At 39.4% G+C, this 12,925-nt stretch overlaps 2 protein-coding genes across 2 annotated transcripts; both read left to right on the top strand.

Annotated features, from left to right (window-relative positions):
- Nucleotides 1–5,140: 5,140 nt before the first annotated feature.
- On the top strand, nt 5,141–8,413 carry LOC128600587 (elongation factor 1-alpha). Its single transcript, XM_053613177.1, has 8 exons — nt 5,141–5,296; nt 5,923–6,080; nt 6,440–6,619; nt 6,725–7,021; nt 7,105–7,255; nt 7,327–7,583; nt 7,680–7,914; nt 8,013–8,413. Exons 2-8 carry the CDS (start codon nt 5,937–5,939, stop codon nt 8,135–8,137), a joined length of 1,389 nt encoding a protein of 462 aa, XP_053469152.1. The 5' UTR covers nt 5,141–5,296; nt 5,923–5,936; the 3' UTR covers nt 8,138–8,413.
- A 194-nt stretch (nt 8,414–8,607) lies between these two features.
- On the top strand, nt 8,608–12,916 carry eef1a1l2 (eukaryotic translation elongation factor 1 alpha 1, like 2). The gene is made up of 8 exons (XM_053613178.1): nt 8,608–8,720; nt 9,623–9,778; nt 10,271–10,450; nt 10,582–10,878; nt 11,083–11,233; nt 11,347–11,603; nt 12,282–12,516; nt 12,592–12,916. The coding sequence occupies exons 2-8, from the start codon at nt 9,635–9,637 to the stop codon at nt 12,714–12,716; spliced, it is 1,389 nt and encodes a 462-aa protein (XP_053469153.1). The 5' UTR covers nt 8,608–8,720; nt 9,623–9,634; the 3' UTR covers nt 12,717–12,916.
- The last annotated feature ends 9 nt before the right edge of the window (nt 12,917–12,925 follow it).

Here is a 12,925-nt window from a genome sequence, read left to right as displayed (position 1 = left end):
CTAATTAATAGATTTTACCCTGATAAGTGATGTCTTAAAAGACTTAACAAAGATATCAACATAAATTGTTCTTTTTGTTTGGATAAACCAGAAAAGTCCTTACATTTGTTTTGGTGCTGTACCTACTCTGTTAAATTCTGGTCTGTCATTCTTGAATTCATTCAGTGTTATATGAACCCCAACTTTGTTGTTACTTATAGAAATAAAATTTTTGGTTTTCAGAAATATGGGGGGGGGGGGTTTGGGGGTTAAATTTTTCTTTAGAAATCTTGTATTTTTATTAGCAAAGTACCATATTTATAAATGTAAATTCTCATAGTGCAAACCTCTCTTTTTGGTCTTCAAATGTGAGCTTAAAATTTCCTTTCAGTTTATTACACAATCAGAAAACTTAAAAGCAGTATCAAAGACTTGGGGATCAGTTGTCTGTGAACGACTTAAGGACTTTTTATTTATTATTTTCTCCTGGCTTGTTGATATTATGTTATTGTGTTCTTACTGGCATAAGAACAGTTTTAACATCTCTTTCTAATATTGTAGTTAAACTAATTTCATAGAAAGCATTCAATTTCCAGTTACCTATCATGATTCACACTATATATTTAATTCTGTTTAATTTTGTATTGTAATTTATAAGAACCCTTTAGCACTTAAAAGGTTTCTACTTATAATCATCTTTGATAGAAAGTTTTATATTATGGTGTATGGGTCTACACAGAACCTTTAAAGGTTAAAACCCTGTACAACCACATACATAGATGTGTATCTCTTACATAAGGTACTTAACCAAGTTTTTCTGTTCATATAGGCAAGGGTGCCCCATAGACCCATCACTGTTTTAATTCCCCTCAGCTGCTGAACTGTTACGTCTGTGTAGACCAACAAAATGCTAAATTAATGTTTGAAGACAGACACTCTTTTGGAGAATTTGTCTCTGGTTGAATGTATTTCACACTTTGTATATTCTGCTTTTATGTGTATTCTCTGACTGTTATATCTGTGGCTTTCATTATTTATCTTTTCATCTGGAAGAAACAAAATGGAATATATTAATAGAAAGAACTATTAATACTGAGTACCTCATATGATGGTTTTGAATTTTGTACTCTCTTGTGACTTGACATGTACTGTACATGACTGATTAATGGAAAATGCTTTTAAGCATAGCTTTTCTCCTCATAATATCTGGAATAACTGCTTTCATAAAACACTATATTTGCTATACTGGTTTAATTAGCACTTTATTTGAATTTCCAGTATGTTAAATTGTAGCAGGGATTGTACAACCACAAAATGTGAAACATACTGTACTAGATGTACTAGAAAATGATTTATTTTTGATATTAGTAAAATGGTATGAAATGCATTGTCACTTTTAAAAAGTACTGTAAGACCTAATGTTTATGTAAATGGTTGACACAGTATTACTTGCAGTATTACTTTTTAAAAGCGATCTTAGAGCATGGGTTCCCAATCCTGGCCCTGGAGTTCCTCTTTCTTTCTTTCTTTCTTTCTTTTAAAAATCATACGATGATGACTGTATTCAAAGACCTTATTAATCCCTCTGACTTTTTGTAGTTTTTTTTTTTTTTACCTCATATATACATTTAGTTTTATTTTATGACAGTTCTTGATCAGACAAAATAGAATACTTGATAGGGTGAATTAATATAAATTTGTCTAGTTTATTTTTTTAGTAATTAAATTAAGCAGCTTTTGACTTTTCTTGTGGGGTGCCTTTACCTCTCTGTCTTTACCTCTCTACACTTGTGAAACACATGGAAAAGAGTCCTTTTACACATGAATAGGATTTATTTGCATTCTCAGGTTCTCAGACAGAACCCTAGTGTGCTCACACATGCTAGTGAGTGCACCTTCAGACATCACACCTTAATGCTCAATTGACTGTGAATAAATTAGCAAGTGTGATCATTTGGTTTCTAGCTGTTGAGACAGGGGAGGGTGTGGTTGGTCAACTGGAATTGTGCTACCATGCAAAGCTTTGGGATTTCATTCTCTTCTATGGGTAATAAATTTGTTTCTTATTATCTAACTGGCAGAAGGGCAAATTGCATAACTAACTTGATAGAGACAAACTTTAATCATAATTGATATTGTGTCCCATATTTTTCTCTTGCCTCAATCTACTAAACATTTTTTAGGGTTCTTTCCAATCCTAGACTGATTTAAAATGAATATGATTATTGCTTTGAACATGAAATAAACTTTCATAATAAACTTTTATAAGTTTAACAGGCCTGCTGTATGAGTATGTCCTGGAAGAAAATAGAAGGTTGGGGCCCTTCCTCTCCAAATGCATGACTCAACATTGAAGTCCTGCCAGCACTTGACCCAGATCTAGAGCACCATTTCTCCTCCCACATGCCAATCAAATGGCCAAAGCTTACAGTGGAGTATACTATGACAGTATAAATAGAAATGTTTTTTTCCCATAATTTCACTAATAAGCTTTGCAGATAGGTTGGTTGAGAGTAAGGTTTGTTTTTCAGTGCTGGTAAACAAAGCCAAGTGGGGACCAAGGTTAGATAAGTTTTGATGTCTCACAACAGTAGGGAAGCTGGGAAACATAAGCTGTTGCAGTGTGTGAATGTGAAGAGACTGGAGGCATTTACAAACTTACTTTCTTATTCCTCTGTGACAAATAGAGAAAGTGGAATGTACAGAAAGGGACAGCAACTGCTGTTTCAACTGCAGTATATTAATCATTTATGTCTCTGCTTAAGCTCTCCACTTGTGTGATAAATTCTTATCAGTGCCAATCATATGACTGCCTTTTCAGACCACACCATTTAACTCCCTCATTCATACTTTCTCTCTGTCCTACATATTTAACTGATATCTGTGCGTCAGAATGCCCCCTGGACTCATATAGATTAGTTAGCAATGAAAACTATTAAACTATTTAAAGTATTAAAGTAAACGTTACTTTACTTAATACCTGAAGAGTGAAGCTCTGCAGGAGCCTAGTCTAAATCAAGCAAAAAAGTTTCTTTGGAATACATTATAGACATGTCTGAACATGACACACACATCATTTCTTATTAACAGGTTTTCACACTATAAGTAGTAATATAGTAATAAGTAACTATTTGTAATATTACTTATGTTTGTTTGGTAGTATTTGGTGTTTCATTAAATTATACTTTGCAGAGTGGATAACTGTTCCTCTAAGTAAACTTTCACAACATGAAGAGATCTGGTTCCTCAGGTTGGGTGACAAGTCTCTCCTTTAATGACATTTAATTCATACATGTCTCTAAATGTATTTATGTAAATGTATGTTCTCTTAACATTTTGGGGAAACTAGAAAAGCTACTATATTCAGTTAAACATGTATAGTATTATCACACACCAACAAACAGAATTTGCACAGGTTTGCATTTTAAATCATATTCACTGTTAGGACTTTGCATACATGTTCTAACTAGTTCAAGGCATTAGGAGGTTGCTTTGTTGTTTCATAGTTTCGTGTTTTAGAGTTCAATTGTCTGTAAATCTAAGTAATAGTTTTTAGGTTCTATTTTGGTTCTATTTGTTTAGGCAAGCTTTCATACATTTTAAGAAACATTCAAAGTAATTAACAAATTAAGTGCAATCAGGTTGTTGTGTTGTGAATACTGTGTTGGAAAAAGGTCTTTCAATAAGTTACATGTCCTGCCTGGTTTGAATATGTTAAATTATCCATAAATTACTGTTTTAGATTTTCCAGGGACCTTAACAACAAATCGTCTAATAACCAAAGCATCTGTGAATTTGCTCAAATATAAAACAAGTGTTGTGTCAATAATTTGTCACTCGGTAGCAACATCAATAGAAGTTATATTCTCTGCCCTATGGAGGAATGTGTGCTGTTTTCATAGTGCCACTGTCTGGAGTGTATGAAGCAGTGTATGTGTCTATCTGCTCTATCAGTGTCTGACTGAAAGAAGCAGGTGTTGGTTAGGTCTGTTGAACTAGGGAAGCAAAGGAAGGTTGAGAGGAGGATCAGAGGGATGCCAGCTGCTTGAAATAGGTCCTAAGAAGTGATGGAGACTATAAGGTACTCGCCATAGCTTGGGACCAGTAGGCTATTATGTTGGAGTTTGATAACTCAAGAATGTCTTTATATAACAAAATAAATAAATAAATAAATAAATACATTCGAAACAGATTTCCATATACTTTTAACTGTGCCATAAATATAATTTTAAAACAAGACATAATCAATTTGAGCCTTGATTGAATAAAGTGTTTGAATAAAGTGTTTGGGCCTTGATTGAATAAAGACACCACACTGTCCTATCTGCAGATCAAGTTTGAATGTGAATAGGTGAGCCTTTGGGTGGAGGCCTGCGATAGACAATGGTGCTTCATCTCCTATTATCACTCAAGTGTTTCGGGTGTAAATATCTGCTTGTGAAAACAATGTGCATTCAAGCAGTCTCATCAAGGAGTGTCATCACTTCACCGAATATCAGTAAACCTTTGTTACCTGGAAAACTTTACTATGCAGGTATAGATTCAATAAATAACTGCATAACAGTACAGTACAGTACAGTACACCGTTTCTGACATTATTCAGTAAAATAAGTGATATTTTGTTTAACTGACACACAGTACACTTTAAGTTGCTCGAGTCTTTATGTAAGCTTAAACTTTAAGGGTGAAAGCATATGTACTACATACTAAACATGCCAGTGTACCATACACAGGCTCCATATCTCATACTTACGTAGGCTATAGTGTCTAAGAGCATTAAGTCCATTAATTCTTCTAAGAGGTATAAGTCTTATTTAGAAAACTATGAGCTAATATATGAAGACTCCTACTTTTACATATTGTATGTGCTGTGAAAATGTAAAACTGTACACAAAGACATATCATGTTCCTGGATCAGTTGACATGTCACATTAGCAACTGTTCATGTTTCATGCTTGCATTAAAAAGATATTTCAGGAATCATAACCAGTCATTATATTTGAAAATGGAGGGATGTAAACATAACAGCATCCACTTATAAAGTATATTAAAAAACTAAATTTTTTCATTTTTAGTCAAAAAGACTGAACTTCAGTGGGTCAAGCCCGGAATCCGTGAAGCACAGTGATGACGTCACGGTGCCGAGGCGGGGAGTTTTTGCTATGAAAATGCGTGTGATTTGCGGTTCAGTGCGGGAGGAGGGGAGGAAACTCGACCGCCTACTTGCATATAAATTCCGAGACCAAGGCATTTTTCGGTCTCTTTCTGTTAACCTGGCAAAGGGGAGCAGCTGCTGCGGAATAATCGCCAAATCTTGGTAAGTGGCCTTTCTGAGGTTTTTTTTTTTTTTTGGGTGCTTAAAAATGATAATTTATTCTGTAAACATTGACCAAATCCTAGCTTGTTGTGCGTTTCTGATGTAGTTGCTTTCCATTAATTTGTTGGTATGAAAAGATGGAGTGTTGGAATGTTGGATAAGTTTCCTTAAATGACTTTTAAAAGATGGCGTGTTTGGTGATGTTGAGGTTTTTTCTCTCGTAGATATGACCTTTAAACCCCGTTTCAGGTGTTATTTAGTCAAATATTTAGTCATTAAACAATGGCCGGCGAACCGGCTACAGAACAAAGACTCAGTCAGGAGTCTCTCAGGCCTGTTTGGAAGTATGTATACCCTTCTCGGTGTTATTCTTCGTACAAGTCAAAAACATCTTATGGACGCCTTTCCTATTAAGTTGTCTAGTTTTTCCTCAGTGTAGTTTTTCTGTCGCTTAATCCTACGTGGCCCTAAACACGTGTCGCTCCGCGGCGTGCGGCCGGCCTACAGGCCCCGGCTCTCGGGACTCACCCTGGATTATCACCGCTATTAGTGAATCATCACCAAATGCGCCACGTGTTAATAAAATGTATTTCGATAAGTAATGTTATGTTTATCATCTTTGACAGAAACTTAAGTAATCATGGGAAAGGAAAAGACCCACATTAACATCGTGGTTATCGGCCACGTCGACTCTGGAAAGTCAACCACCACCGGCCATCTGATCTACAAATGCGGAGGTATCGACAAGAGAACCATCGAGAAGTTCGAGAAGGAAGCCGCTGAGGTGAGTGTTACGTTTTTCACATAAAAATCAAGTTCTGACTCACTTGAGCCAAGATGGCGCCTGAAGCACGCGTTAGTGGGTTTGAGCCGGCAGGGTGTGGCTTACGCAGACTGGATGACGTAGCAAAGCTGTAATGGCGCCCACTGCCGCTTATATGAACCATTTCTTTTTAAAGGCCATTATCAATTTTTAAATGGAATTAAAATAAATGTTTTATTTTTCCCTGAAGACTGGTACTTAATAACTAACAATCATTGCTTTCTTTTAATAGAGCTTAATATATTAAGGATTTGGTTCAATATGCTGCAGAACTCCAATGACAAACTGGGTTATGATTTACTTTACTGGTTTAATTTCAGATGGGTAAGGGCTCCTTCAAGTACGCCTGGGTGCTGGACAAACTGAAGGCTGAACGTGAGCGTGGTATCACCATCGACATTGCCCTCTGGAAGTTTGAGACCAGCAAGTACTACATCACAATCATTGATGCCCCTGGACACAGAGACTTCATCAAGAACATGATCACTGGTACCTCACAGGTATGTACCTGGCTTGAATTTGTTCTCTTAATTTGAATGAAATTAACTGTTGGCTGAAGTTGACCGACTTTGTCCTCTTTTCTTCTCTTCCCCTCTCTCCTTTAGGCTGATTGTGCTGTGCTGATCGTTGCTGGTGGTGTGGGTGAGTTCGAGGCTGGTATCTCTAAGAATGGACAGACCCGTGAGCATGCCCTCCTGGCCTTCACCCTGGGAGTGAAGCAGCTTATCGTTGGAGTCAACAAGATGGACTCCACCGAGCCCCCATACAGCCAGGCTCGCTTTGAGGAGATCACCAAGGAAGTCAGCGCTTACATCAAGAAGATTGGCTACAACCCTGCTGCCGTTGCTTTCGTCCCAATTTCCGGGTGGCATGGAGACAACATGCTGGAGCCCAGCACAAACGTGAGTTTAAAAAAAATAACCTGATGTGTGAAGTTACTTTCCCAAAAGGGTCAGTGGCCTAACTTGGGCTTTTCTCTCTGTAGATGGGCTGGTTCAAGGGATGGAAGGTTGAGCGTAAGGAGGGAAATGCCAGCGGCACTACCCTTCTGGATGCCCTGGATGCCATCCTGCCCCCTTCCCGCCCCACTGACAAGCCTCTCCGTCTGCCCCTGCAGGATGTCTACAAGATCGGAGGTTTGTATTGTTGTTGGATGCACAAGTTATCCCATTTCCTTTCAACCAGCTCACTGGGTTTTTGATGTTAGGTATTGGAACTGTACCTGTGGGCCGTGTGGAGACTGGTGTTCTCAAGCCTGGCATGGTTGTGACCTTTGCCCCTGTCAATGTGACCACTGAGGTTAAGTCTGTTGAAATGCACCATGAGTCTCTCCCTGAAGCAACTCCTGGTGACAATGTTGGCTTCAACGTGAAGAACGTGTCTGTGAAGGACATCCGTCGTGGTAACGTGGCTGGAGACAGCAAGAACGACCCACCCCAGGAGGCTGGCAGCTTCACTGCTCAGGTTGGACTGTTGCCATTTTCTTGTTTTAAGATGTGTATTACTTTTTGCCTAATTAAGCTTTTGTTAGTGGAGACTTAACCCCTGTCTGCTCTATAGGTCATCATCCTGAACCACCCTGGTCAGATCTCTCAGGGTTATGCTCCTGTGCTGGACTGCCACACTGCTCACATTGCTTGCAAGTTTGCTGAGCTCAAGGAGAAGATTGACCGTCGTTCTGGTAAGAAGCTTGAGGACAACCCCAAGAACCTGAAGTCTGGTGATGCAGCCATTGTTGAAATGGTTCCTGGCAAGCCCATGTGTGTGGAGAGCTTCTCTACCTATCCTCCTCTTGGTAAGTTTCCTAATATAGACTTGTTGGATGTTGGCAAATGTCAATCTTTTGGCATTGTGTGGTTTAAGACATGACTGATGTCTTGTCCCTGTTTTCAGGTCGTTTTGCTGTGCGTGACATGAGGCAGACCGTTGCTGTTGGTGTCATCAAGAGTGTTGAGAAGAAGGCTGCTGGTGCTGGCAAGGTCACGAAGTCTGCACAGAAGGCTGCCAAGACCAAGTGAATTCTCATTCCAGATGTGTTAAAGGTGGTGGGGCATCCTCCCCCATTTCCTGGAATTTCTCTAAACCTGGGCACTCTACTCAAGGACTGGCTAATGCTGATTAAAACTCATCGAAAAAATTTTCGCAGGAAAGGATAATTAATGTGGCTTCATTGTTTGACCAATAGCATCTTTCAGTTGTTAATTTGAGTTGAATGGTTTAGATCTGCACTTGTTGCCACTCTTAAATTGGAAAGAAAGCTGCTGAGTAACTAATAAAGGTATTAAAAAATTGCAGTATGTGTGAACCTGACTTCTTTTTTTTTTTTTTTTTAAGGACACCATTGCTAGCTGCTCATGCAGCTGTCATTGCTTTTTGTCCAGTGCTGTGCTACTCTGTGGTAGTGCTGACTTGTGTCCAATCATGGCTCTGGGTGCCCTTGGTGCCTACCAATGGTGCCCCTGTCTTAGCTGTATCATGGATCAAGTGTACATGCTTTGGTACCCTCCCCAACTGAAGCAGTATAAATTTGGGTGGTCAGTGTGACTCGTTCCTTTTTTTATCTGGCTTTACTTTGGGGTGTTCAGGCAGTGCTGGGACTTGGTAAGTTACAATGCTACAATTAATGTTTTTTTTGGGGGGGGTTGTCTAGTTTTTTTGCGCACTAAAACATCTTTGCAAGTTTTACTTGAGTGAACCAGACCTGGTGGGGAAAAAATCAGTTTAAACTACTCGGTTATCTAGATAGTGGGTACGCGTTAAATTGAGAGGGTCTCTAGGCTCTCTTATTTTTAATTTAAATAAAAAAAAAACTCTTAGTTTTTTTTCGGTTTTTTTTTCGGCGCCCTATCGTCATTGAGACGTGCGCGTTGTCAGGTTTCTGGCGGTCCTTAAACAACATGGCCGGCGCGCACGAGCACCGCCGGCTCAACATGGAGGACGGGAGGGAGGAGGAGGAGGGAGCCGGGCTGAGTCACCGTCCTCTGATCACACACTTGTACACGGGAGGGGTTATTAAACAACCTGTTCACTCGCTGTCTATATACTTAATACCGGATTTAAGCTATAAATTAACGTGTAGAAGTGGAAATTTGCCTGTACCGGTGGAAAAAACCTTGACCGGAAATCCGAACTTAAATAAGCAGCAGTGTCCTCTGTTGGTACACTCCAACGGTTTCATTCCGTGTTCTCTAATGGACGCCTTTTCTCCTTGTCCACTGGCGAAAGAACATTCACTTGACTGTGTATTAGCGGCAGAAACGACCACTCGATCTACCTGGGTTGATTTATATCCTGTATTTCTATACAGTACCGATATTTAGTCGAGAGTTTATAGTATCTCCTAGCTAGGGTCAAGAACACAAGCACTTCCCGAGAAGTGACACTTTTATTACTTTTCCGTGAAAATGAAGCTCATCTGCTTAGTCTATTTTGACAGCTCCAAGGGAGTCGTGTCATGTAATACCACACGCGATTCAACTAATAATGCCCGTGTTTCTCCACAGTAAATCGCCACTATGGGTAAAGAAAAGACCCACATCAACATCGTGGTTATTGGCCATGTCGACTCCGGTAAATCCACCACCACCGGCCACCTGATCTACAAATGCGGAGGAATCGACAAGAGAACCATTGAGAAATTTGAGAAGGAAGCAGCTGAGGTGCGGTTGCACACGGACATTCACTGATGCTATGAATAAACCGTGAATACATTGGAAAAGCATGCTGCTTGTCTTTTTATGGGTGTGCCTCTCTGGCGCCTGTGGTAGTAAAGCGGTGCAGTAAGAGCGCCGCCTACTGTTCAGTTATAGTTACTGAAATATTTCAGACATAACCAAGTCGTTCATTATCAGTTACACAATGTATGGTTTCATTATTATCAGTTACACAGTGTGTGGTTTCATTATTATTATTTATACAGTGTATGGTTTCATTATTATCAGTTGCACAGTGTGTGGTTTCATTATTATTATTTATACAGTGTATGGTTTCATTATTATTAGTTAGACAGTGAATGGTTAATATTAATTAATGTATTTCTTTATAATCTTCCTTATTGTTGTAGCAAAACTGATGATATGCCAGTCAAAATTAATTCTAACATTTTTAAATTGTATTATATGATTGGAACATTATAAATTCTCTACGACTAGATGGGCAAAGGCTCCTTCAAGTACGCCTGGGTGCTGGACAAACTGAAGGCCGAGCGTGAGCGTGGTATCACCATTGATATCTCTCTTTGGAAGTTTGAGACCAGCAAGTACTATATCACCATCATCGATGCCCCAGGACACAGAGACTTCATTAAGAATATGATCACTGGTACCTCACAGGCATGTGCTTTTTTTTAAGCAACGTAAAAAATCCCTACAGTGAATAATATAATTATTTTTAGTCTATATTGTAATAGGGAAAATGCAAGCCAGTGTATACTAATTTTTGGTTTTAAATATTTTTGTGACAGGCCGATTGTGCTGTGCTGATCGTTGCTGCCGGTGTGGGTGAGTTTGAGGCTGGTATCTCCAAGAATGGACAGACCCGTGAGCATGCCCTCCTGGCCTTCACCCTGGGAGTGAAGCAGCTTATCGTTGGAGTCAACAAGATGGACTCCACCGAACCCCCATACAGCCAGGCTCGCTTTGAAGAGATCACCAAGGAAGTCGGCGCTTACATCAAGAAGATTGGCTACAACCCTGCTGCCGTTGCCTTCGTCCCAATTTCTGGGTGGCATGGAGACAACATGCTGGAGCCCAGCACAAACGTGAGAGCATAATACATTTGTATTAATCACCTTTAATGTATACAGTACATACAATAAAAGAGACATAACATAAGTAAAGTAAAGTCAGCATGCTGAGAATTAGTACCTAAAACTTTTGGCAATTTTTTTACTAATCCTAATAGAAAACTACCAGAACCAAAACAATGAAAGTGTAACAGTAAAAAAAATGTCTACCGTCTGTAGATGACATGGTTCAAGGGATGGAAGATTGAACGTAAAGAAGGTGCTGCCAACGGAACGACTCTCTTGGAGGCCTTGGACTCCATCCTGCCCCCCTCCCGCCCCACTGACAAGCCTCTCCGTCTGCCCCTGCAGGACGTCTACAAGATTGGAGGTGAAAATCTATCTGCATTTTATACATGAAGCAAACAAACAAATTAATTAATACATACATATATGTAATTTTTTAATATATTCATATAAAAAAATTTCTTGCTTCTCTCTCAGGTATTGGAACTGTACCTGTGGGCCGTGTCGAGACTGGTATGCTTAAGCCTGGCATGGTTGTGACCTTTGCCCCTGTCAACTTGACCACTGAGGTCAAGTCTGTTGAGATGCACCATGAGTCTTTGGCTGAGGCTTTGCCTGGTGACAATGTTGGCTTCAACGTGAAGAACGTGTCAGTGAAGGACATCCGTCGTGGTAACGTGGCTGGAGACAGCAAGAACGACCCACCCCAGCAGGCTGGCAACTTCACAGCTCAGGTTGGACATGATCAAATATGTTAGAAACTTCTAGTAAAAATTTGGACACTAGATTGAGTATAATTGTCTTAAAGACATTTTGATAAAGGCTTATAGTTGAAATTTGTTTCTAAGAGAAGTACAAATAGTAACGGTAATGGGCAAGTATAACTTTATTTTTAAATTTGGATGTATTTCTAATAAGTAGTTTTTACATAAAACAAAAGGTTTTACTTAGAACTGTATAGAAGCCGCCAGTAAATGCTGGGCCCATTTGGGAATTTTAAGAAAAGCCTATTGGGTGAAGCTCCCTCATGAAGCTGGTTGATGACAAGAGTGTGCAATGCTTCATCAGGAATACTGTTAAGAATTTAATATATATAAAATAGTTTGACATGATTAGTACTTTTCTTGTGCTCTAATTCCATAAGTGTAATAGTAAAAGGGAAGATAACTCTTCAATGAGTAGGTGTCTCCTCTCACTTTCCTGCATATGGATACTTCTCATGTCATCTGATGCACTCTTACTGGTTAAAAATGAGAAGTCACCGTAACTTATTGCTGACTGTATGAAATCTGCATGATGTACCTCTTTCACGTTCTTAATATTTACTACATAATTTACCATAATCTACTGAATAAAATCTATATTGTGGGTTTTAAAAAATCCTTTACACTGTTCTTTCTTTTTTCTTTCAGGTCATCATCCTGAACCACCCTGGTCAGATCTCTCAGGGCTACGCTCCCGTGCTGGACTGTCACACTGCTCACATTGCCTGCAAGTTTGCGGAGCTTAAGGAGAAGATTGACCGTCGTTCTGGCAAGAAGCTTGAAGACAACCCCAAGAACCTGAAATCTGGAGATGCTGCCATCATCCTTATGATCCCTGGAAAACCTATGTGTGTGGAGAGCTTTTCTCAGTACCCACCACTGGGTAAGTAGTTTAATTGAGGACGCTTGTTATTCACAAATCACTGCCATCTCGACTCATTTGAACTATTTGTTTCAGGTCGTTTTGCTGTGCGTGATATGAGGCAGACCGTTGCTGTTGGTGTCATCAAAGCTGTTGACAAGAAAGCCTCTACAACTGGCAAGGTGACCAAGTCTGCTCAGAAGGCCGCAAAAAGCAAATGAATCCGTCCATTAGACACCCAAGGCATGTGTAGAGCGTCCCATCCTGCAATGTCTCAGAACCTGAACTTGTATCTTAAGGACTGGTTAATGCTGATAAAAACCCATCGCAAAAGCTTTCGCAGGAAAGAAGGAGATTATCTTTTTTAAAGCACCTTAGGAGAAAATGATTACAAAAATAAAAAAAGATTACTAATAAGGAATTGGTTTTG

The sequence above is a fragment of the Ictalurus furcatus genome, chromosome 24, assembly GCF_023375685.1.
Source record: "Ictalurus furcatus strain D&B chromosome 24, Billie_1.0, whole genome shotgun sequence".
Lineage (NCBI taxonomy): Eukaryota > Metazoa > Chordata > Actinopteri > Siluriformes > Ictaluridae > Ictalurus > Ictalurus furcatus.
Note: the sequence above shows the minus strand (reverse complement) of the source record. Positions and strands in the feature narration are given on the sequence as shown.

What these genes read in the sequence shown, in the direction of transcription:
- LOC128600587 (XM_053613177.1), top strand. Translation starts at nt 5,937, where the DNA reads ATGGGAAAGGAAAAGACCCACATTAACATCGTGGTTATCGGCCACGTC. An exon ending in TCGAGAAGGAAGCCGCTGAG is followed by an intron (nt 6,081 to 6,439) that starts GTGAGTGTTACG and finishes GTTTAATTTCAG; the next exon opens with ATGGGTAAGGGCTCCTTCAA. An exon ending in TGCTGGAGCCCAGCACAAAC is followed by an intron (nt 7,022 to 7,104) that starts GTGAGTTTAAAA and finishes TTCTCTCTGTAG; the next exon opens with ATGGGCTGGTTCAAGGGATG.
- eef1a1l2 (XM_053613178.1), top strand. Translation starts at nt 9,635, where the DNA reads ATGGGTAAAGAAAAGACCCACATCAACATCGTGGTTATTGGCCATGTC. An exon ending in TGCTGGAGCCCAGCACAAAC is followed by an intron (nt 10,879 to 11,082) that starts GTGAGAGCATAA and finishes TACCGTCTGTAG; the next exon opens with ATGACATGGTTCAAGGGATG. An exon ending in TTCTCAGTACCCACCACTGG is followed by an intron (nt 12,517 to 12,591) that starts GTAAGTAGTTTA and finishes TATTTGTTTCAG; the next exon opens with GTCGTTTTGCTGTGCGTGAT.